Source organism: Sus scrofa, chromosome 9 (assembly GCF_000003025.6).
Source record: "Sus scrofa isolate TJ Tabasco breed Duroc chromosome 9, Sscrofa11.1, whole genome shotgun sequence".
NCBI lineage: Eukaryota > Metazoa > Chordata > Mammalia > Artiodactyla > Suidae > Sus > Sus scrofa.
The window spans coordinates 104,804,721-104,829,183 of NC_010451.4; the positions used below are offsets into that span (position 1 = coordinate 104,804,721).

Genomic DNA, 24,463 nt, shown 5'->3' on the forward strand with positions numbered 1-24,463 from the left:
TCATCTGGACCCATGAAGTGAGGGTTTCTGAGGATGGAACCTCAGACTCTGCATTTTAATGACCTTCCTAAGTCAGGCTCATGTGTGATCAGGCTTGAGAATCTCTGCCATATTCCTAGTGAGTTTTTTTTTTTTTTTTTTTGTCTTTTTGCCATTTCTTGGGCCGCTCCCACGGCATATGGAGGTTCCCAGGCTAGGGGTCGAATCGGAACTGTAGCCACAGGCCTACGCCAGAGCCACAGCAACGCTGGATCCGAGCCGCGTCTGCAACCTACACCACAGCTCACGGCAACGCCGGATCGTTAACCCACTGAGCAAGGGCACGGATCGAACCCGCAACCGCATGGTTCCTAGTCGGATTCGTTAACCACTGCGCCACGACGGGAACTCCAGTTTTTATTTTTAATAGAGAATATGGTACAGATTGATCTCAACCAGCTGTTAGGAGGGAAATTAGCTGATTATCTGATTAAAGTAATTCACACTGAACTGTGAAGAACAAATAAACTCCCCTTTCAGGAGAATTTACATTCTGACATTTTGCAAACCTTAATGAATGTCCAATTAGTGAACCATCTGGGATGGATGTTTAAAGAAAAATGACCTTGCCTGTGACCCATGCGTCAGGGGAAGCCTTCCTCTGCCCTAGAACCACTTGAAAATTCAGCCCCAGGCTGGGCGACTGATGAAGAGGAGGAAAAAGAGGAGGAAGAGAAGGCAAAGGAGGAAGAATGGGAGATGGAGGGAATGTTCAGAGAGAAATTGTATGGGGGAGAGTCCTCTCAGATGCCCCCACCCTCACAGCACTCAGTGCTTCAAGATTATCCAACTGCAGAATGTACTGATGGAAAAGGACCTAGCTGCTGTCCTTTCCTCTGTATCCCAGAGATGATCACAACTGAGGCTTCTATTTTATTTGCTACTCAGTTTTATTTTTTAATGCAAAGCTACCCAGTTGCCCAGTCTAGATTAAAGCTGAAAGGGACTAAGAGTCCCTTGCTTGTCTTCGTTGCTCCCAGACCACTTCTTCCCCCTCTAAAGGTGGATATGGCACAAGGCCCAATTCTTGGGCTTTCCCCCCTTCTCTTTTATAGCCAGTAAATTAATCCTTCCTAACGCATGACTTTATATATTTATTTATTGTCTTTTTAGGGCCTCACCCATGGCATATGGAGATTTCCAGGCTAGGGGTCAAATTGGAGCTGTAGCTGCCGCCCTTCACCACAGCCACAGCAATGCCAGGTCCAAGCCACATCTGCCACCTACACTAGAGCTCACAGCAACACCAGATCCTTAACCTACTGAGCGAGGCCAGGGATCAAACCTGCGTCGTCATGGATACTAGTCAGGTTCATTTCTGCTGAGCTACGAAGGGAACTCCTCATGATTTTTTTTTAAGGTCCAATTTTATTTTTTTAAATGATTTTTATTTTTTCCATTATAGTTGGTTTACAGTGTTTTGTCAGTTTTCTACTGTACCCAGTCACACATACATATGTATATTCTTTTTCTCACATTATCCTCCATCATGCTCCATCACAAGTGACTAGATATAGTTCCCAGTGCTTGACAGCAGGATCTCATTGCATCTATTAACCCCAGATTCCCAGTCCATCCCACTCCCTCCCCCCTGGCAACCACAAGTCTTTTCTCCAAGTCCATGAATTTACTTTCTGTGGAAAGCTTTATTTGTGCCATATATTAGATTCCAGATATAAGTGATATCATATAGTATTTGTCTTTCTCTTTCTGACTTACTTCACTTAGTATGAGAGTCTCTAATGCTACAAATTGCATTATTTTGTTCTTTTTTATGTCTGAGTAGTATTCCATTGTGTATATGTACCACATCTTCTTAATCCATTCGTCAATGGACATTTAGGTTGTTTCCATCTCTTAGCTATTGTGAATAGTAATACATGTGTCTATTTCAAAGAAAGTTTTGTCCAGATATATGCCCAAGAATGGGATTGCTGGGTCATATAGTAGTTCTTTATTTAGTTTTCTAAGGTATCTCCATACTGTTTTCCATGGTGGTTGTACTAATGGGTAGGAGGTTTCCTTTTCTCCACACCCTCTCCAGCATTGGCTATTTGTGGACTTATTAATGATGGCCATTCTGACTGGTATGAGGTGGTACCTCATAGTAGTTTTGATTTGCATTTCTCTAATAATCAATGATGAGCATTTTTTCATGTGCTTGTTGGCCATCTGTATATCTTCTTTGGAGAAATGTCTATTTGGGTCTTTTGCCTATTTTTCAATTGAGTTGTTGGTTTTTTTGCTGTTGAGTTGTATAATTTGTTTGTATATTTTAGAGATTAAGCCGTCATTACTTGCATAGTTTGAAACTATTTTCTCCCATTCCGTAGGTTGTCTTTTTGGTCTTTTTTTTTTTTTAATGGTTTCCTTTGCTGTTCCTCGTGATTTTAAATTCCATCCATATGGAGTTCCCATTGTGGTTCAGTGGTAATGAATTCAGTTAATATTCATGAGAATTCGAGTCTGATCCTTGGCCCCACTAAAGGATCTGGCATTGCCTCGAGCTGTAGTGTAGGTTGAAGACACGTCTTGGAGCTGGCATTGCTGTATCTGTGGCATGGGCTGGCAGCTGTTGCTCCGATTCTACCCCTAGCCTGGGAACTTCCATATGCCACAGGTGTGGCCCTGAAAAGAAAATAAATTAAATAAATAAATAAATACCATCCATACAAGGCATGTTTCCTAAATCTGTGTCACCAGCCCCAACCTCTCCCTCACTGGCTGGATCCTTATGTCTGACTGCCTCCTCTGTGCCTCTACCTAGAGGTCTAATAGGTGGCTCAGTTTTGTAACATGTACAAAACTAGACTTCTGATTATCCTCCAAAATAATCTGTTTCTTCCCCAGGGTTCCCCATTCCAGTAAATAGCATCTCTCACGCACACACACCTTATCCAACCTATCACCACATCCTGCAAGCTCTGCCTTAAGATTGCATCCTGAATCTGACTCCCTCTCACCACCTCCACCTCTCCCACCCTGGTCCAAGCCAGCATCCCTCCTCACCCAGACCACCTCACTGCCTCCTAACCATCCTCCTGCTTCCACTCTTGTTCCTACAGTCTCCTTGCCCCGTATGGCCACAGTTGAACTTGGTATAACATAATTCTTGGAGTTCTCATAGTGGCGCAGCACAGAATCTGACTAGGAATGATAAGGTTGCATGTTTGATCCCTGGCTTGGTTCAGTGGGTTCAGTAGCCGGCATTGCCATGAGCTATGGTGTAGGTTGCATATGCAGCTTGGATCCAGTGTTGCTGTGGCTGTGGCATAGGCCGGTGGCTACAGCTCCAATTCAACCCCTAGCCTGGGAACCTCCATATGCTGCTCCAGGGACTTCCCATCACTTTAAAGATAAAAGCAGATGCCTCACCATGGTCTAGCTGTCCCACAGGACATGCCCCACCCATGCTGCTGACCTGTCTCCTGCCTCCAGTTTCCCTAATCTTCCTCATGCCTTTGCCTTTGCTCAGAATGTGGAGACCCTGGAATATCTTGTTCCCTCACTTCATGCCGGGAAACCCTCCTTGACCACCTGCCCCGAAACAGCAACTCTTCTCTTACCTTGCTTTCTTTTTCTTCATAGCACTTAAAACAACCTGATGTGTTACAGAATGTATTTACTTATTTATTATCTACCTCCCCGGTTGAATGTAAGCTCTGTGAGAGCTGGGACTTCCTCTCTTCTGCCCACTGCTATGTTTCTAGTGCCTAGAACAGTGCCCGATGCATCATATATAATCAGTTAATATTTGTTGAATGACTGATGCAAAACTAAGCAAAAGTATATATATAAGTAAAAATAGCTACTGACAGGTGGTTTAAGTGTTTCATTGAAGGTCTTATATGCTAGGAAAGTTGGAGAAAGATTGGAGTAACTAGTTCTTTTTTCCTCCCTTGTGTTATTTTAATGGTGACTACTGAGATAAGCCGTGCCCCTATTTCCTTTCCTATTTCAATAAATGGGTATTTCTGGAGTTCTGGATCTCCTCTCTGCACACATAGAAAATCTCTTCTTTGTTCCACATTCTAAGCACTTAAAAATTATGTATTCACGATTACCAAGTCACAAACTCAGCTTTTACCCACTTAACTGTACATAAAACAGAGCTAATAAGATTAGGCAATGGGAAGCTTTTCTATTGGAAAATTATATTAATGGAATTCTCCCAGGGGTTAAGCTGTTCCCTCTCTGAAAGTTAAGCACATTCCAGAAATCACATTAAAACTCTTTCAGGCCTCCCTGGGTCTCCAAGGGTCAAGGGAAGGGAAGCCTGATGTCGCCTCACAAAGCAGCTGACTACTCTGGATGTTTAACTATAGGTGGAGAATTTGCTTTGTGAGTTTCCTCTTGTGTCCTAGAGTAAAGAAATCCATCGTATTTTCTCTTTTCGTGCCAAAGCTTGTTATGCTGGCAGCCATTTCCCCCATAAACTTCCCCACAAAGATGATATCTACTTCCACTAGTGGCACATCAGATCAGCTCCACAGAGCAGAGCAAAAAGCAAAACTGATTGCTTTGTGGGAAATGGCTAGAGTGAAGCTGGAAGGCGATGGTCCATCACATTTTGTAAGAATATGATCTTAGCGTGAGTTCCCCCATAAGCAGACCCTGAAACAAGGTATGGCATGTTAAGTAGTTTGTTGGAGAAATGATCCCAGGAAATGCTGGTAGGGTATGTGAAGGAGACATGAAGGGGGTGGGGGAAGCTGCAAGTCACTGCTTGGGTAACTGGAGCCTGGTCCCACTGGAGAACCTTGGGAGTCCAGGGGCAAGGGAGGTGGTATGTCTACATCAATCCTCATCAGTCACTGAGGACCTCTTGGGGGAGGGGATTGAATCCCCTGGCACTTCCGGTCTGCCCCCCACCCCCGGGTAAGTCTGCCCCCACCCCTGAGGGCTCTAGTGTCCAGAGAAAGTCCTCAGGCAAAGGTACGGCAGTCGGACACTGATCCAGGGGACAGTGAAATGGGAAAGCCCAAGGGAAAGTGGCAGAGAGAACCAAGAGGCTCTGCTACAGTGTGTCGACTTTTGCAAAATCATTTGCTAGAAATGGATGTCCTACCATAAAGTCATCTTGTGTATGAAAAAAGCTGAAGAGGAGAACTCAGGGAAGTTTTTCAGTAGAACTGAAATCTTGGAGCTACATTTGGAAGCAGGTTACTGTGGTTCAGGTTAAGTGAACTGGGGCTTTCTGGCTTGGGAGTGGGTTTTGCTTGTGACAACTCTAAACAGCCTGAGAGTCAGAACAAGTTCCAAAGAAAGCAGATCTGATGTGCCTGGTTGGAGAAAGCAGTCCTGCCTTACATCCTGGAAGCTCTTGGCACTTCCTCTGGGGTTGTCATCGGAAGGGCAGCCACCTGCTGAGGGCCTCCTCTTCACAGAGCCACTCTGACCACCGTCCCCGAGACCAAGAACCCCAGATACATGTTATACATACACACATGCTCACTCTGGGGACCATGATAATAAAGACACAGCACTGATGAGTTTTTCATATTCAAACATTTTTAAGATACCTCACTCCTTCAACCAGTAACCAATCTAATTATTAAAAGTAGAAAGAAGTACATCATGCCACAGCAAACAGACATTAAGGATCTACCAGACACCAGGCATGCTACTCGATCATAAGGACACAGAGGTCAAATGCTGAATTCTTGTCATCCAGGCTCACATAATCCCAGTAAGGAAGATACCCCTGCAGACATACCCTTGACATTACAACGCAGTCATCGCTCTGTGTAGGAACAACCCATGGACAATCATGTGTAGCCATATAGAGGGCAGAGGCCTTAAACTACCCTTGATAAGGCAGAGGGGAGGTTCTTCTCTGAGTTGTTTTCCTTGATTAATCTGCTGAAAATCCCCATGCCGACTTTTGAAAAATCAAGCATAGGTCAGAAAGTCAGCAGTAAAAAGGGGGAAGGAAAAGAACAGCCATGTGATCATTTCACCTCCAAAAGAGATGAGTCCGACTAAAGTCAGAACAGAAATGAGATCCACAAACAATAAATGCTAGAGAGGGAGTGGAGAGAAGGGAACCCTCCTATACCGTTGGTGGGAATGTAAATTGGTACAACCACTATGGAAAACAGTATGTAGTCCCTTAAAAAAACTAAAAACAGAGTTGCCATGTGGTCCAGCAATCCCACTCCTGGGCATCTATCCAGAAAAAATGAAAACTCTAATTCAAAAAGATACATGCACACCAATGTTCATAGCACTCTTTACGATAGCCAAGACATGAGAACAATCTAAATGTCTATCAACAGATGAATGAATAGAGAAGATGTGGTACATATATACAATGAAATTCTACTCAGCCGTAATAAAAAAATAAAATATTGTTATTTGCAGCAACATAGATGGACTAGAGATTGCCGTACTACTAAATGAAGTAAATGAGACAGAGGAAGACAGATATCATATGACACACTTATATGAGGAAAAAAATGAATTTATTACAAAATAGAAATCGACTCACAGACATAGAACACAAAGTTATGGTTACCAAAGGGGGGGAACAAATTAAGAATGGGATTAACATATATGCACTACTATATATAAAATAAATATGGACCTATTGTATAGCACAGGTGACTATATTCAATATCTTATAATAACCTATAATGGAAAAGAATCTGAAAAAGAATACTTCAATTAAAAAAAAAAGGGGGAGTCCTCATTGTGGCTCAGTAGGTTAAGGACCTGACATTGCCTTTGTGAGGATGCATGTCCAATCCCTGGCCTTGCTCAGTGGGCTAAGGATCTGGTGTGGCCGTAAGCTACAGTGAAGGTCACAGACACAGCCCAGATCTGGTGTTGCCCTAGCTGTGCCGTAGATCTCAGCTGCAGCTCAAATTCAACTCCTGGCCCAGGAACTTCCATATACTGCAGGTGCAATTGTAAAAAGAAAAAAGAAAGCTACTCTTTTGTGATGGGGGATCCAAGCAGTCCATAACAATGCTTAAGGCTCCTTTCAAGAAACTGCAGAAATTTGCTGAGCATCTACATGCACTGGGCCCTGCTCTGGGTGCTTGGGACACAAAGGCTTATCAGAAGCAGCCCTTGCACTCAGAAAGCTCACTGTCTAGCAGCTGGGGTAAGGAATGCCTCATGCAAAGTGGGAACCAAAAGAGAGAAGGGAGTGGCCAAGAAATGCCTCCCCAGGGATGCAAGTTGAGATTTGAACCATGAGAGGGCGTTCGGCACTTAGAGAACTGGAGGAAGGGCATTTCGGCAAAAGGGACAGAGACCTGGAGGGTTCCTTCTAAGACCCACAAGGTCATGTTCAGGGAACTGGAGCACAGTCTGAAGTGGGGAACCCACGAGGAGAGGCGGGGATGGTGAGGCCACAGGAAGCCTCCTGGGCAGTGCTGGGCAAATGAATTTATTTGACAGAAAATAATTACTTCTATAAAGTTCCAAGCTGTACAAAGATCCACTCACTTTTGCATTTTATTTATTTTTTTCCTTTGTCTTTTGTCTTTTGAGGGCTGCACCCGCGACATATAGAGGTTTCCAGGCTAGGGGGTCCAATCGGAGCTGCAGCTGCCAGCCTACACCAGAGGCACAGCAATGCGGGATCCAAGCCGTGTCTGCAACCTACACCACAGCTCATGGCAACCCCAGATCCTTAACCCACTGAGCAAAGCCAGGGATCGAACCCGCAACCTCATGGTTCCTAGTTGTATTCGTTTCTGCTGTGCCACAATGGGAACTCCGTCTTTTGCATTTTAAAAAGCCCTAATATTCCACAATTCAGCCGTTCTCAGCCCCTCTCGTGCTTCTGTTTCGTTCGTGGCTAACTGAAGTCAGCCAGTCATTTATGGATTGCACATTTATTAAATACATTTGGAATTTTTTGATTTTTTATACAATTTTTAGTGGTTACACTTTCCCTTTACAATTATTACAAAATATTGCCTATATTCCCCGTGTTGTACAATACAGCCTTGAGCCTATCCTACACCCAATAGTTTGTACCTCCCACTCCCCCACCTTGTATTCCCCCTCCCTATAACCACTAGTTTAGTAGTTTGTTTTCTATACCTGAGTCTGCTTTCTTTTGTAATATTCACTAGCTTGATGTATTTTTTAGATTCTATATATAAGTCCTATCATGTAGTATATATCTTTCTCTATCTGATTTATTTTACTTAGCATGATGCCCTCCATGTATATCTATGTTGTAAATGCATTAGTTCCCCCCCCTTTTTTTTGGCTTTTTAGGGCCGCATCTGTGGCATATGGAAGTTCCCGGGCGAGGGGTCAAATCAGAGCTACAGCTGCTGGCCTACATTAGGGCCACAGCAACCCAGAATCCAAGCCGCATGTGTGACCTACACCATAGCTCACAGCAATGCCAGATCTTGAACCCACCGAGCAAGTCTAGGGATTGAACCCACATCCTCAGTATACTAATCGGGCTCGTTTCTGCTGAGCCATAACAGGAACTCCATAGTTCTTGATTATTTCTCTAATGGACTGTGAAGTGTGTGTGTATGTGTGTGTGTTGATTAGATCTTGATTATCAGTTGTCTTACTGGCTCTGTGCTCTACTTCCTTTTGGACTAGAGAGGAAGCATATATCATACTTGAATGTCTTACTTCATTACAACAAATACCCCTATGGATAATTAGGACTGGGGCTATTAAATTTGTGGTAATCAACACATGTAATGCCTCATGATCTTGAACTCTCTGTCTGCTAGACTCACTCAAGACCAACCATAAATCCACATCCTAAAAAACAAAAGCCTCACTACTTCCTGAAGGAGAGAATGAGTTTACAGTTTTAACGAGCTTTGCCTTACCATAATTTCATAGAAGTTTGTAGAGTATTTAGAAAGAAGGGGAGCATCACTTGAGCTTTAAGAGGTAATTATTAGTAAACCCTTTTTAATAACACCGATTCTGAGAAATTTTCAAAAGACAGTCCCTTCCTTCTTGTAAGTTCTGGGCTGAAAGAGGACTGGCATTAAATAAAGCATATAAATGCACAAATATAGATTTATTAATATACATTGTCCAGGTAAGATGACTAAAAACAAAATCTTCCCCCAGCTCAGAAAATCTCTCCATAAAGGCAGGAGAAAAGGAAAAGAGTTTCATTATTGAATAAGCATTGAACCAGAATGTGGTACACGTCACAGGCAATCCGCAAAGACAGAATGAAATTACACTTTCTTGTGGGGCCACGCAGATATGACTCACTATATCCATGTTTTCAGGACAAATTACAATTAGTCCTCAAGAGGACTTGACAGCACCATATATTATAGGCAGTTCACCCTAGATTTACCTGGTTAATTGGGTGGTGACCGTTTGTGTTAGTTAATTGGTTTTAACAAAAGAAAAATGAACTTCTCTTTGACATGTAGTTCTGCAACTTGAAGTAAGGTACCCACTGAAATTAGACTCCTTCCCTCCAACAGGAACTGGGAGACGGAGGTTACCCCCCTTGATATTTCTGTTCAAAGAGATAGCTCCCAGGTCCTTGAGAAGGACATTCCTGGGTTATGATGCAGTCAGGAGTTTTATTTAGTTTCTAAAAAGATTTATACACATCTCTGGAGTTCCTGTTGTGGCTCAGCAGTAACAAACCCCACAAGTATCCATGAGGATTTGGGTTTGATTCCTGGCCTCACTCAATGGGTTAAGGATCCCATGTTGTTGTGGCTGTGGCAAAGGCTGGCAGCTGCAGCTCTGATTTGACCCCTAGCCTGGGAACTTCCATATGCCACAGATGTGGCCCTAAAAAAAAAGAAAAAGAAGGAAATATACACATTTCAGTTAGGAAGATGTGGTATATATACACACCGGAATACTACTCAGCCATAAAAAAGAATGAAATAATGCCACTTGCAGCAACATGGATGGAACTAAAGACTCTCATCCTGAGTGAAGTAAGTCAGAAAGAGAAAGACAAATACCATATGATATCACTTATATCTGGAATCTAATAGACAGCACAAACAAAACCTTCCACAGAAAAGAAAATCATAGACTTGGAGAATAGACTTGTGGTTGCCAAGCGGGAGGAGGAGGGGGAGGGAGTGGGGTGGTTGGGGAGCTTGGAGTTAATAGATACAAACTATTGCCTTTGGAATGGATTAGCAATGAGATCCTGCTGTGTAGCACTGGGAACTATGTCTAGTCACTTATGATGGAGCATGATAATGTGCAAAAACAGAATGTGTACATGTATGTGTCACTGGGTCACCATGCTGTACAGTAGAAAAAAATTGTATTGGGGAAATAACCATTAAAAAATAATAATAACAAAAAAATAAAATAAAATAAAAAATATACACATTTCAGGACTTCCCTTGTGGCTCAGCATGTTAAGGATCTGGCATTGTCACTGCTGTGGCTCTGGTTGCTTCTGCAGCTCAGGTTCAAGCCCTTCCCTGGAACTTCTGCATGCCAAAGGAGCAGCAAAGAAAAAAAAAAGATATGCAACATTCCAAAGAAAGATTAAAAAAAACATAAGATTTTTAATGCTCTGAGAAAAAGGAAGGTGTGGAGGAAGTCTCTTCCCTTATTTTCAGCAGGGAGCATTAAGCCTCTTATTTTTACTTTTTGTTTGTCCTTACAACATCAAGGTAAAAATCCAACTCCAGACAATAATTATCATATTTTAGAGTTTCAAAGTATTAACTATTTTTTACTAAAGTATAGTTGATTTACAATATTGGGTTAGTATCAGGTCTAGGATAATAATCATTTTAACAACACCTCTATAAGCAAGGCTAGTCTTATTCCCATTTTACAGAGGAGGAAACTATGATAGGTAATGTGCCCAAAGTCACATAGCTAATAAGTGGCCGAGTTGTCATTCACACCCCATCTGTCTCCAGTGTCTCCAGTCTGAACCATTGAGCCATCTCCTTTCAGGGAAAAATAAATGCTGACATGCTTTACTGGTAGCTAGTGTATACCTGTGGTATTTCTGGAATAACACAGTGCTGCTTATGCTATTCTGCATTTAAAACAAAACAAAAACAACCTGCCAGCATTTATTGACTTCCTTCTATTTGCCAGGGCCCATTAAGTCATAAATTCCTTATAAGCATCATTTCAATCGGTCATCAGGAAAGCCTTGATCAGGACCCCAGTCTTTCAAATGAACTTCAGAGATGTCCAAGAACTTTTCTAGAGTTATCCAGCCAGGAAGTGGGGAGATGAGGATTCAAAGCCAGAGAAAATATTTATTTAACCAAAAAAATGATATGCTTCCAAGAAAATCGGGAAACGTACATTATCAAGGAAGGCCAGTTGGCTCTCAAGATAGAGTCTGGAGAAGAGAAAGCCTGTGAGGCATACCTTTGAGGGAGAGCACACCTGGGGTGAGACAGGTATAGACAGAAGCAAGGAATGTGGAAATGGTACATTGTCCTTGGTGGTCTTTGCTGAGCAGGAAGGAGAAGCAATTTCATGTATGTCCATACTCAATATGATTTTGCTTTTATTTATACCTTCAAAGGATTGTCATGCCCACAAAGTGAAGTGTCCATCATGAGCTAGTTCCTCTAATGGAAAGGCAAAACAATTATGAAAAAAATGTGTCATTTCTATGCTCAAAAGAGTATGTAGAAGCCACTAGAGTGGGGATAGCATAGTGAGGTAGACCCGTGACTTCCTGTGAAAGGCACTAAGAATGAGGGTGCTACTCTCCCCCAGCGATGGGCATGTCTTCTGGTCATTATTACTTTCCACCTGTGTAAGAACAGACTGACTTCCTGTTAAAACTGGACGGTGGGCAGTGTTAGAATGTCAGCACCCACATTCTATTTTCAACATGCCTTAGGAAGCCTTCCAAGTGGTTGTACCTGTTTCCTTGCCTTTAATAGATTCTACAGTATCCCTTAATGGGGACAAGAGGAGGAAGCAGAGAAAAGAGATGTTCATAAACGAACAATCAAAATTCCTCCTTGTTCATCCATTCATTCAACAAACAACTTTTTTACTGCTTTTCTGTACTCAGGTGTAGTTGATTTACAACATTGTGCCAATTTCTGCTGTACAGCAAATTGAACAGTCACACGCATATATATACATTGCTTCTCTTTTAGTATCTTAAATCATGTTCTAGCCCAGAGATTGAATATAGTTCCTTGTGCTATACAGTAAGACCTCATTGCTTATCCATTCTAAATGTAATAGGTTGCATCTACTAACCCCAGACTCCCAGTCCATTCTACTCCCTCCCCCCTCCCCTCCCCTTGGGAACTACAAGTCTGTTCTCTGTGTCTTTAAGTCTGTTTCGTAGATTGGTTCATATGTGCCATATTTTAGATTGCACATATGAGTGATGTCCTATGGTATTTGTCTTTTTCTTTTTTCTTTCTTTCTTTCTTTTTTTTTTTTTTTTTTGCCTTTTGTCTTTTTAGGGCTTCACCTGGGGCACATGGCCCAGGCTAGGGGTCTAATCGGAGCTATAACTGCTGGCCTACGCCAGAGCCACAGCAATGCCAGATCCGAGCCATGTCTGCGACCTACACCATAGCTCACAGCAACACTGGATCCTTAACCCACTGAGCGAGGCCGGGGATCGAACCCGCAACCTCATGGTTCCTAGTCAGATTGGTTTCCACTGCGTCAAGACAGGAACTCCCTCTTTCTCTTTCTGACTTATTTCACTTAGCATGAGAATCTCTAGTTGCATCCATGTTGCTGCAAATGGCATTATTTTGTTCTTTTTTATGACTGAGTAGTATTTCATTGTGTATATATACCACATCTTCTTAATCCATCTGTCGATGGACATTTAGGTTGTTTCCACATCTTGGCTATTGTGAAGAGTGCTGCAGTGAACATATGGGTGCATGTATCTTTTTGAATTATAGTTTTGTCTTGATATATATCCAGGAGTGGGATTGCTGGATCATATGGTAGTTCTATATTTAGTTTTCTGAGCAACCTCCATACTGTTTTCCATAGTGGTTTTACCAATTCCCACCAACAGTGTAGGAGAGTTCCCTTTTCTCTACACCCTCTCCAGCATTTGCTGTTTGTGGACTTACTAATGATGGCCATTCTGTCTGGTGTGAGGTGGTACCTCATTGTAGTTTTGATTTGTGTTTCTCCAATTATTAGTGGTGTTGATCATTTTTTGTGTGTGCCTATTGACCATCCATATGTCTTCTTTGGAGAAATGTCTATTTAGCTCTTTTGACCTTTTATCAATTGGGTTGTTCAACAAAAAATTCTTTAGCATGTATTATATACCAAACACCTCCTTGAGCAGAGAGTACAAAGGTAGATATGACACGGTCTCTCCTCAGGAAGCTCAGTCCAGGACTATGCCTCTTAGAGTGTGGGACCAGTAGCAGCAGCATCACTGCTCATTTCCTGGTATCACTCCAGATCCATTGAATCAAAATCTGCAAATTTAACAGGATACCTGGGTGATTTTTAAGCATATTAAAGTCTGGGAAGCACTGACCTAGTGAATTATTAGATCCTCTCCTGCTCCTTAGTTCTTGATTTATTCAGCAAATATTTACTGATCATCTACCATAGGTCAGGCTCTGGGCTAGGAGTTGGGGGTACATTGGTAAGCAAGAAAAAGGAGGTGCTGATGGCCTGGAGTTCACATTCTGATGGGGGAGAAAAACAAAGAACAAGAAAATACATGAGATAGTTACAGATCATGAGGAGTACTCTGAAGCAAATAAAACTGAAATATGATAGGAGTTCCCAGTGTTGCATAGTGGGTTAAGAATCTGACTGTAGCAGCTAGGGTCACTGCAGAGGCACGTGTTCCATCTTACCAGGAACTTCCATAATCTGTATGATAGAAAGAAACCAGAATGAACTATAACAGGCAGGGTGGGGGACATCTTCAGGGTAAGCTATTTCTATTCTGTATCTTGCTTTCTGTTCTAAAAACATAAACACAGTCACTGTCTTATGTGCAAAGAGCCCAAAGATTATACTACTTTGCCCTTCTTTCCTTTTCTCCCCACTTCCCACCCCTCTGCCTCTGGCACCCAGCACTGAAACTATAGATGCTACCAGGCAGCTGCAGTCACAGCCAGGCCCATTGAAAAGTTCAGGCTGTGAACAGCTAAGAATTTGGATGCAAGCTGAATCACAAAGCTTAGAAAGAAGTACCAGTATTGCCTTTCTAGTTGGGGTAAGAAGACATTAAAGAATAGAGAAGGGCTGGTGACGGGTGTAGCTTACCATCCCACTGTTTTCTTACATCACTGCAATTGGGGGCCAGAGAGTATGCTGATGGGAACTGACCAGAGGGAGGGCGGCCAGTAAGTAAAGATGAGCAATGGGATATACAAGCAACCACAACCAACTCAGATCTTCTCATCATCTATAGAGCCAATCAATCTGAAACCAAAAGCAGTGTTAGACTTTAATTCAGCCCCAAAGTGTGTTCAGCCCCACTTACTTTCTGCACAGATCCACAGATAGACCACTTGAGGGATAAACCACCGACTGCCCAAAGAGAGGATACGGATAGACCAATAAGCAGAGGATGGGGCTTCAGGTATTGCTTCTCTAGAAATTATGTGTCGGGAAGGAAAACTCAAGTCAAATATGGCAGCACTCTTCTGACCTGTGATCCTTGTGCCAACTGTCCAGCTGGTTGCGTGATTTACAGTATATGAAATGCAGCCAATCTGCAGAGAAAGGGCATCAGCCCACTGTTCCAGTTACCTACTACTGTGTAACAAACTACCCAAAATTTAGTGGCTTAAAACTTTGTCAAAGTTTTGTTGAAAAACCTCACACCCAGCAGGATGGCTATTAACAACCAGGTTTATTGCATCTCACAATTGTGTGGATCTGGAATTCGGGAAGGGTTTAGCTGAGCAATTCTTCTGCTCTATATAGCATCAACCAGGGTCACTTTGTGGCATTTGGCAGGTAGATCAGTGGTGTGGAGGGTCCAAGAAGGCTTCACTCATAGGTCGGCCCCTCACAGGGATGGCTGGAAAGGTGGGCTCAGTTGGACTGCTCTCCCTCTCCACATATGATCAAGACCTCTCCATGAGGTCATTCCAGCAGGAGAGTCAGAAACTACCAGTACACTAAAGATTCTCAGCATCTCTAATCAACAGAGAAATGCAAATAAAACCACAGTGAGACATCACCCAAAAAAAAAAACAAAAACAAAAACCATAAAATAACTAGTATCAGAGAGATCTGAAGAAATTGGAATATTTTGTGCACTGTAGGTGGGATGGTAAAGTAGAGCACTATAAAATAGTATGGAGGTTCCTCAAAAAATTAAAAATGGAACTACCATATGATCCAGCAATCCTACGTCTAGCTATATATCCAAAAGAATGGAAAGCAGGATCTGGAAGAAGTATTTGTACATCCATGTAAGAGCAGCACTATGGCCAATACCCAAGAGGTGGAAGCAACCAAAAGGTACATCAGCAGATGAGTGGATAAGCAAAATGTGGCATGTACATATAGTGGAGTATTATTCTGCCTTAAAAAAGAGCGAAATCCTGCCATATGCTACAACATGGATGAGCCATGAGAATGTTATGCTAAGTAATATATGCCAGTAACAAAAAGACAGATATTGTATGATTCCACTTAAAGAAGCTAACTAAATGCCTCAAAATCTTAGAAAAAGAAAGCAGAATGGTGGCTACTAAGGGATGGAAGTGTGTTCCTAAAGGAAAAGAGAATGTTGTTTAATGGGTATGGAATTTCAAGTTTGTAAGATGGAAAGTCCTAGAGATCTGTTTCACAACAATTTAAATACACTGAACACTACTGAACTGTAACTGAAAAATGGTTGAGATGTCTAAATGTCCAGCAATGGGGAACTAGCTAAATAAATTATAATATCCTCAAATAACAGAACCCTAGATGGTCATTACAAAGGGTAATCCATATTTACTAGCAGAGAAAGGTAACTGTAACACGTTGACAGTATAAAACACCATGTAAAATGTGACATTTCCTATTTACATATGCCTACTGATGTCTGGAAGGATTCTTGCTAGAAACGTTAACATTTCACACCCACTAGGATACCTGTTCTTAACAAAAAAACGAAAAACCAGAAAACAACAAGTGTTGGCATGGAGAAGCTGAAACACTCGTACAGTACTGGTAAGAATGTAAAATGTTGTAGAAGATGTGGAAAACTGGAAATTCCTTTTAAAAAAATAACTACAGGGGAAAAGTTTGAGATAGTAAATTTTATTTTATGTGTTTTTTAACCACGTTAAAAAATAAACTGTCAACACTCTTAAAACCCAGATTGATGAGACCCAATTGTACATGTACAGCACAGGGAACTATATTCAATCTCTTGGGATTGAGCATGATGGAAGATAATACAAGAAAGGGAAGGAGTTCCCATCGTGGCACAGTGGTTAACGAACCTGACTAGGAACCATGAGGTTGTGGGTTCGATCCCTGGCCTCGCTCAGTGGGTTAAGGATCTGGTGTTGCCGTGAGCTGTGGCGTAGGTTGCAGACACGGCTCAGATCTGGCATTGCTGTGGCTCTGGTGTAGGCCAGCAGCTATAGCTCTGATTAGACAGCCTGGGAACCTCCATACGCCGTGGGTGTGGCCCTAGAAAAGACAAAAAGACAAAAAAAAAAAAAAAGAAAGAAATTGAATAGTCACTATGCTGTACCACAGAAATTGGCACAACATTGTAAATCAACTATATTTTAATAAAAAATAAGTAAATAATTTTTTTCATTTCTTTTTTTTTCAATTTAATAGCACTTTATTTTTTATTTTCCCAATACATTATTTTTTTTCTACTGTACAGCATGGTGACCCAGTAACACATACTTGTAAAAATTCATTTCTCATATTATCATGCTCCATCATAAGTGACTAGACATAGTTCCCAGTGCTACACAGCAGGATCTCATTGCTAATCCATTCCAAAGGCAAGAGTCTGCATCTATTAACCCCAAGCTCCCAATCCATCCCACTCCCTCCCACTCCTCCTCCCGCTTGGCAACCACAAGTCTATTCTCCAAGTCCATGATTTTCTTTCCTATGGAAAGGTTCATTTGTGCCGTCTATTAGATTCCAGATATGTGATATCATATGGTATTTGTCTTTCTCTTTCTGACTTACTTCACTCAGGATGAGAATCTTTAGTTCCATCCATGTTGCTGCAAATGGCATTATTTTGTTCTTTTTATGGCTGAGTAGTATTCCGGTGTGTATATATACCACATCTTCCTAATCCAATCATCTGTCAGTGGACATCTGGGTTGTTTCCACGTCTCAGCTATTGTGAATAGTGCTGCAATTGCTCAACATCACTGATTATTAGAGAAATGCAAATTGAAACTACCATGAGGTATCACCAAACACCAGTCAGAATGGCCATCCTTAATAAGTCAAAAATAACCAATGCTGGAGGGGGTGTGGAGAAAAGGGAACCCTCCTGCACTGTTGGTGGGAATGTAAGCTGGTACAACCACCATGGAGAACAGTATGGAGGTATCTTAGAAAACTATACATAGAACTACCATATGACCCAGCAATCCCACTCTTGGGCATATATCTGGACAAAACTTTCCTTAATTATTTTAAAAAACCCAGACTGAAAGCAAAGGGAACATGGACCCCATCTCTCAGCGAGAGGAAAGGCAGAGAATCTGCAGCAAGCTCCAACCTGCCACACCCACTGCAGGGCAGATCTTGGCTAGAGCACCTGAGGGTCTAGATGGTGAAATATTATTTCCAGGGGACTATATTCAACCTCCCAGAGATGAAGGGTATCAGAAGGTGCCATTAGACACGGGTGCAGTTGGAAACAATAAAGTGGAAGAAAATGACAAATCTTGTATAGCCAATGAGAAAAAATGGCCTGGAATTCGGCACTCACTCATTTTCACAACAAAGATTCAGCAGGCCATTCTGCTAAGAGCCAGATTGTTTTCCACTAAGTATTCTTCTCACTCAGGCATTGGCTGCCCCCCAGCTGTCCTGACAGGGGGCAGGCTCCAGGCCCTAACTGAAGAGGTCAGATAGGAACAATCTACAGAAGTACCAGCATCTAGAAAGTCTGGACAATGTAGCCGTTATAAATGCTGCTCTCAGGAGCAGTGATTCAAATGACAGCTATGAAAAGGGCTCCAAAGAGCCCTTTGGAGATGGAACATGAGTGGCTCAGAGCCCATGACATGTTACAAGGGCAAACCCGACTGAGCAAAGATCCAAAGCAGCGTCGAATGACTTATTTATTCAGCGCTGCTCTATACAAACCTGGGAAAGGATGACAGCTTTTAAATTGCCTCCCCTGAGCTATGCTCCATCCATGGTGCGTGGGAAATGTTAGCAAAAGTTTGGGGAGAAAAAAGCAGAATGTTTTACAAAGCAAAAATCACAGTGTAACCCTGCTAATGCTGCCACCCAATTCCGCACAAGGCCCTGGCATCTCACGGTCCCTAGCCAGAAGGCATGATGCCAACATCTGGAGAGGAAATCCCCACCCTTTATCCTCTTCCACCTGCTGGCTTCTCTTTGGGTGGAAGAGTCTGCTTTGTGCAGGCCAATTAAGTAATCGCAGTAGCATTCTAATTGTACCCCTTCGGCAGAGTGTTTTCCTGGTGTGGTATGGGAGTGTCGGTGTTCAGATCACCCTGGGAATACATGTGCTGTTTCCTGTAGCCTAGCGCAGCCTGCAGACTCCGTGAGTGTCCTGGGGCTCCTGTTGCACAGGGGTGTCAGGCCCTGGGGAGAAAGCCCAAACGATAGGAACAGTGTCTGAGTCACCCCAGCCCAGCCAGCTTTCCCGGGAGGCCACGTGACGGTGCAGCCTGTGCTCACAGGCAGACCTGGGATGAGGATGAGGCAAATGACAAGCCTTGTGTGCAAACTTTTAGGAGGCCCTCGCCCTGCATTTGCATGACCCTGAGAGTGAGCGCCTCCTTAAATCTTGTACCTGGGGAGCCACACTTGCCTCACCCCTACTTCAGGCCTGGCTCACTGGCTTCACTCACTTTTCCCATCCACTCCTCTGCTCCCCGGCCAAGGTTAACACTGGGCTGGGGAATGTGGGTCCAAGGTTGACAATGGCCAACAAAGAAGAGAGCTTTAAGAAGGAAGGGCTAAATAATCAATGGTGAGATTACAGTGAGGGATCCAAGGAGGCATTTGGCTACATGGAGTCTACCCATGACCCAAGACCAGAGAAGATCCAAGAAGGTAGGTGATGAATGACTTGTCCTCGTCAGCTCCTGCATCCAGATGGCGGGGTGTAAGCAGGAACCTCTGTGAGACCAGCCATGGATGTTCCCTTCCTCCACGAGGGCTCAGGGTCTTCCTTGGGAGGTGCCTATGCTGCAGGAAGCTCCCTTCTCCCCGGGTTTGAGTGCCGATCTAAAGCTCTAAAGCACATCCACCCCCATTTGCTCTCTTCCCAACCCATCTTGATGTCATAAAACTAGACCAGGCAGCTTAGAGCTGGGGAAAGAGAAATGGGGAGTCTCTGGTTCCTAGAGGCTAACAAACGGTTCACACCAAAGCAGGTTTTTCTATCATGACATCAGGTATATTTATTTGAGAACCCCAAGACAGTGGGGTCTGGCCTCTGGCCCCTCTCTTCCCCTACAGCACACACTTCCAGGTGTTACCTTCCCTTCCATATGCATGGCCACTTTTCATCACCCATTTCCCTATTCTTCTTCACGTGTTTACAACCCCATCCACTCCTCCCTCTCCCCACAACTCCCCAATCCCCGCAGCTAGCTCCTTTGCCAAATCTTCCTGAAAAACGCAGGCATTCAGCTTCGTGGATTTTTTTTTTTTTTTTTTTGTCTTTTTGCTATTTCTTGGGCCGCTCTCGCAGCATATGGAGGTTCCCAGGCTAGGGGTCGAATCAGAGCTGTAGCCGCCAGCCTACGCCAGAGCCACAGCAACGCAGGATCCGAGCCGCGTCTGCGACCTACACCACAGCTCATGGCAACGTTGGATCGTTAACCCACTGAGCAAGGGCAGGGATCGAACCCGCAACCTCATGGTTCCTAGTCGGATACGTTAACCACTGTGCCACGATGGGAACTCCAGCTTTGTGGATTTTAAATGGAAAATTATGCAGAGTGAAGTGAATCTAGCTGGAGCAGTGGAATCAGGGACCCCTAGGCCCAACTTTGGTTTCCAACTAGCAAGAGCACCTTCCTGACACTGAAGCAGAGACCCCCTCAAGGTTCAGCAGTGCCACTAGGGCTGTGTAAAATCCTCAGATTGCTTGCTTGTGTTGCTTTTCAAAATATCCCCTTCCAGAGGGCTTCTGCGAGCATGATTCAAGCTCAGAAAATCATGACAGACAAATCTTCATTATGACATGATCATATTTCAATTATCCCCTGTGTAGTCTGGGTACATTAAAGCAACTTCTCTCACCAAGAAGCAGCTTCTCAAACTGAGAGAAGTTCGTTAAAAATCATAATGTGCATTTAGATTTTTTAAAGCATGTTGGAAAACAAGGGGATAAATTCTAGAAAAAACAACAGAATCTTTCAGAGGTTGCTCCAGCACTTAGTCAGAAACCATAATCTTATCTTGTGATGTGGAACGAGCATTATAACTGAATAATGGGCCAATTATTTTATTACAATGTGTGTTTCTAAGTGTTCTGTGATGCTAAACCCAACAAACTGTTTTCTCTCAGTCCCAATCTGACCCATCTTCACAATATATAAGGTGCCCCTCAGTTAATATGTCAAAGTCTATAAAAATCATTCAAAAATGGAGTTGATCATACTATGTGTGGTCTGTATCCATACAGGCATGGTCCCTCATATGTTGGAAAAAAGACAAATCAGACATCTCCTGAGAATTTGTCCTAAAGAAAGAATTTGAAAGAACAAATTGAGTTTTATATGCAAACCTTTCATTATTGATAATAACAGAAGAAACAGAAACCTACCTACATATCTAGTGGTGGTGAAGTAGTTGAGAATGGAACACTGATCATGAAAGGGAGAGGAATGAGAATGGAATGAAATATTATGCAGCCATGCAAAACCAATGCTGATGATTCAGAGAGAGGAAATACAGGAAATTTTTTTAGTATCATGTTAAAAATATCATCTGTACTGTGATTCCAACCATACCAAAGAAGTGCACGTTTAAGGAATAAAAAGAAACGTGGGAAGAAAATAGTTGGTGCCTCAAGGTGATTGAATTGTGGATTGTCCATCTTTAGAACCATTCCTTTTGTAGCAGCTATAATGTTGTTGATTGGAAAGTAAATAACTAAAACTTGGAAGGAAAAGGAAAACACTCAAGTGAAACATTTTCTCTGCCAGGCAGAAAAATCAGTGATGCTTGGGATCATTTTGCATTCTTCCTTGCTCCCTCAAAGCAACCTGTGATCGTCACCCAGATCTAGGGAATATGCATGTCTGGGTTATGAGGGGAGCAGCCCCTCACCAGGAAGACTGTGCTGTTAGTTTAATGGACTGGAAACCTCAAACTTTTCAGTTTTTTTAAATCACACATCTAAAGTGCATTTCAACCATTTGTTGGTGTGGTTGTTCCATGACAAAGATGCACAAAAGTCTTGCTGACAGTAAATGATGCTTTTGTTCTTCCCCTCTTTTCTCTTTCTCTCCCCTATCCCCCCTACCCTGTTCTGCAGTTCTGCTAAGCCAATATTCTCTAGAATGAGCACAAAACAAATCAAACAACAGCTAAACAAATCGAATAACAGCTTTTGTACATCCACATCAAGAAGGAAGACACTTGGGAGAGGTCGGAGTACTGAAATGGATATGGATGAGAGTGAGACCTCCACCGTCAAAGCACCGTCTAGATAGATCGGCAGAGATAGGAGTGATTTTCCAGGAGATGTGATCATGGATTAAACACCAGCTCATTGGAAACCACCATTGAATAAGGGCAGATAACATTCATGAGAAATCACATTCAGGAAATAATTTTGAAGGAAGTGAAATATTAATGGGCTAGAATTAACCTATAAAATATATATGTACTGAGGTTTGTAAACTGTCCTTTTTTAATCAAACAGAAAACTAAATGCTTGAATCTTTCAACGCTATTTAAAAAAAAAGGCAATCAATCCTAAATTATTCCTATCTCAATAGCCAAGAAGCCGATCAACATCGATTATCGAGGAAGCGTCTTAGCAAATGCTTCTGAGTATTTTCATAGGAGCCATGACCTTTGGTTCCCATCTCTGCCATTCATTTATTTCACTGTGTAATTAGTTACAACCACTCAGTTAAGAGATGTAACGCTTCAAACTTTTTACTGAGTCTGTGTTGCGTTTAATCTGTCTGTAATCAGTTATTACTGAGAAGGTGTTTCTGACATATACTATTACTCCATCAAGCTGTATATTACAGGAAGTACATCTTTACATTGTAGGTTCCCAAGCAACATAGATTTCCCTATCTTTCAGGAAACAGCATCAAGGAACTCTGAAAAATATAGAAAGTTCATTTTCACCTTGGATGCTCACATGTAATATATAGGCTGCTATCAAATAAACACTTTTTCTAATTCTCCCTAGTATATGGATAGAAATTTAATATACTTTAGGCATCTAAAATATCTTCTTTTTTTCCTATTTCTTTGCCATACATGTAATCAGAAATCCATATCCTTTCTTCCCCTTACTGACAGGCACTCATTATGATTTTTTAAAAAATCCGTTAAATCTATTTCTAAATGATAGTAAGTGGTACTAACAAAATAAATAATAATTTAATAGCCTTAGAAATAAACGAATATATACTTATACAGGTCAAAGAAACTTGGTAGGAGTAAGTTGCCTTTTTATTTACTAATGTTGCTTTCAAGAACACTCAATTTTTTTTTTTAGTTGGTTGACCTTTGGAAGCAGTGACAAATCATCTGTTGTCTTTCACAGTTTTTTGCTCCCAGGCTTCCCCCACCATCACCCTCCCCACATATCTTACAAATATGCAGCAACAGAAAAATATTTAATATTGAGGTAGCCAATTGCTTGAGAATGAACATAAGCTAAGATGTATGTGCAAGGGTAATTGGTGTAAGCCAAACCATGTGCTGTATCTGAGTAGAAAACGTGACTGTGTAGAATGCTTTGATTTTTAGATTCAAAATTGAGATCCACTTGGCATATATCACTGGAACAGCAGACAGAGGATAATACAAGAAGAGACACAGATCATGGTTCATTCCTTCTACCTTGTCTCTCGTAGGATCGTTCTCCTAATTTGGCCAAATGTTTCTGGTACTAGCCATCTTTTTACCATTGATGAGATTGTTTCAAATGGCTAAAAGTAAATTACAGGTAGAGTCAAGTAAGTGGAACCCAATACACAAAGATACATATTTTCTAAAGAACCAAGTTAGGAGAATACTTATTCTCTCTAAAGTATTAATCACTCTGGGAGTCATTTGTTGCTTTAAATATTCGCTTTCCCACTGCATTCAAAACACCCTACTTACCAAATTTAATTACACACAACTTTTCAAGAATTCATCTTTTATTTAAGGAGAGGTACCCCTCTACCTACAGTGAAATAGAAGGTATTGGCTTTCTCTAACCCATGTTAATTACAGATTCCACTGGGAGTCCTGCGTCACTAATTGTGGTGTTTGTGAAAATAAGAAAGTACTTCCTATCCACATGCAAATGTTTTTAAGAAGTTTTTTCCATAAAACCTAAGTGTAATTTAGTGCTCTGAAGTTGGATCATTGACAATGTACCATTTGTACATAGGTAATACACGTGTAAATCACTAAATGTTAAGTATAAGAAGTACGTTTTTATCTTTTTAAAAAAAAAAAAAAGTGACTCCCTTTCTCATTCTGTTCTGTTGTATTGCGTCCAAAAGTTGTGTGTAATTTTTTTAAGGTCCAGGCAATGTAAAGAAATTTGTTGGAATATCTGAATTTCTGTAAAAAAAATAAAAATAAAAATAAGATTTTGTTATTTAAAAGATTGCTTGGTTGTGTGGCGCACATTCGGTGTATTCAGCATCTGTCTTTGTCCAGTGATCCAGTGACAGGTGGTGATTTAACAAAAAGAACTACCTTCAGAAAATCTCCTTGCTGTCAGATTCCATAATATTTGCCATCAGGAGCTGTGCAGGACCCTCACGTGTGGAAGGCACAATTAACATCTTCAAAGCCTCTTCTCACCAAACATAGACACAACTCAAGCTAAATAGACTCCATAGACTCAGTGGAATGAAATTGATAAGTAAATAACCAGAATGTTAAATAAAACCTGACCTGAAATCTTCTGAAATATCCAATGGATTGCTCCATCTCAACTTTTGGCACATTGAAAACAGCCACCTGTTCCTCAGACAGGAGCAGCCCCTTCACAATAGTTCACACTGAGTGTGTGTTATCTAGGGAGTTCCAATGCCAGATCCTTCGTTTACCGTATGACTCTAAACAGCTCTAAGCTTCAGCGACCTCACCTATTAAA

General features: G+C 41.9%; 1 protein-coding gene across 3 annotated transcripts in view; it reads left to right on the forward strand.

The window, feature by feature from the left end:
* Positions 1 to 23,966, forward strand: part of LHFPL3 (lipoma HMGIC fusion partner-like 3) — a 559,023-nt gene extending 535,057 nt beyond the window's left edge. For all 3 annotated transcript variants that reach the window (XM_021063499.1, XM_021063498.1, XM_021063497.1), the window contains one exon: positions 21,656 to 23,966. Coding sequence is in view for 1 of the 3 variants with exons in the window: in XM_021063497.1 (XP_020919156.1) it covers positions 21,656 to 21,684 (29 nt within the window). In the remaining 2 variants the exon portion in view is untranslated. The remainder of the gene's footprint in view (positions 1 to 21,655) is intronic.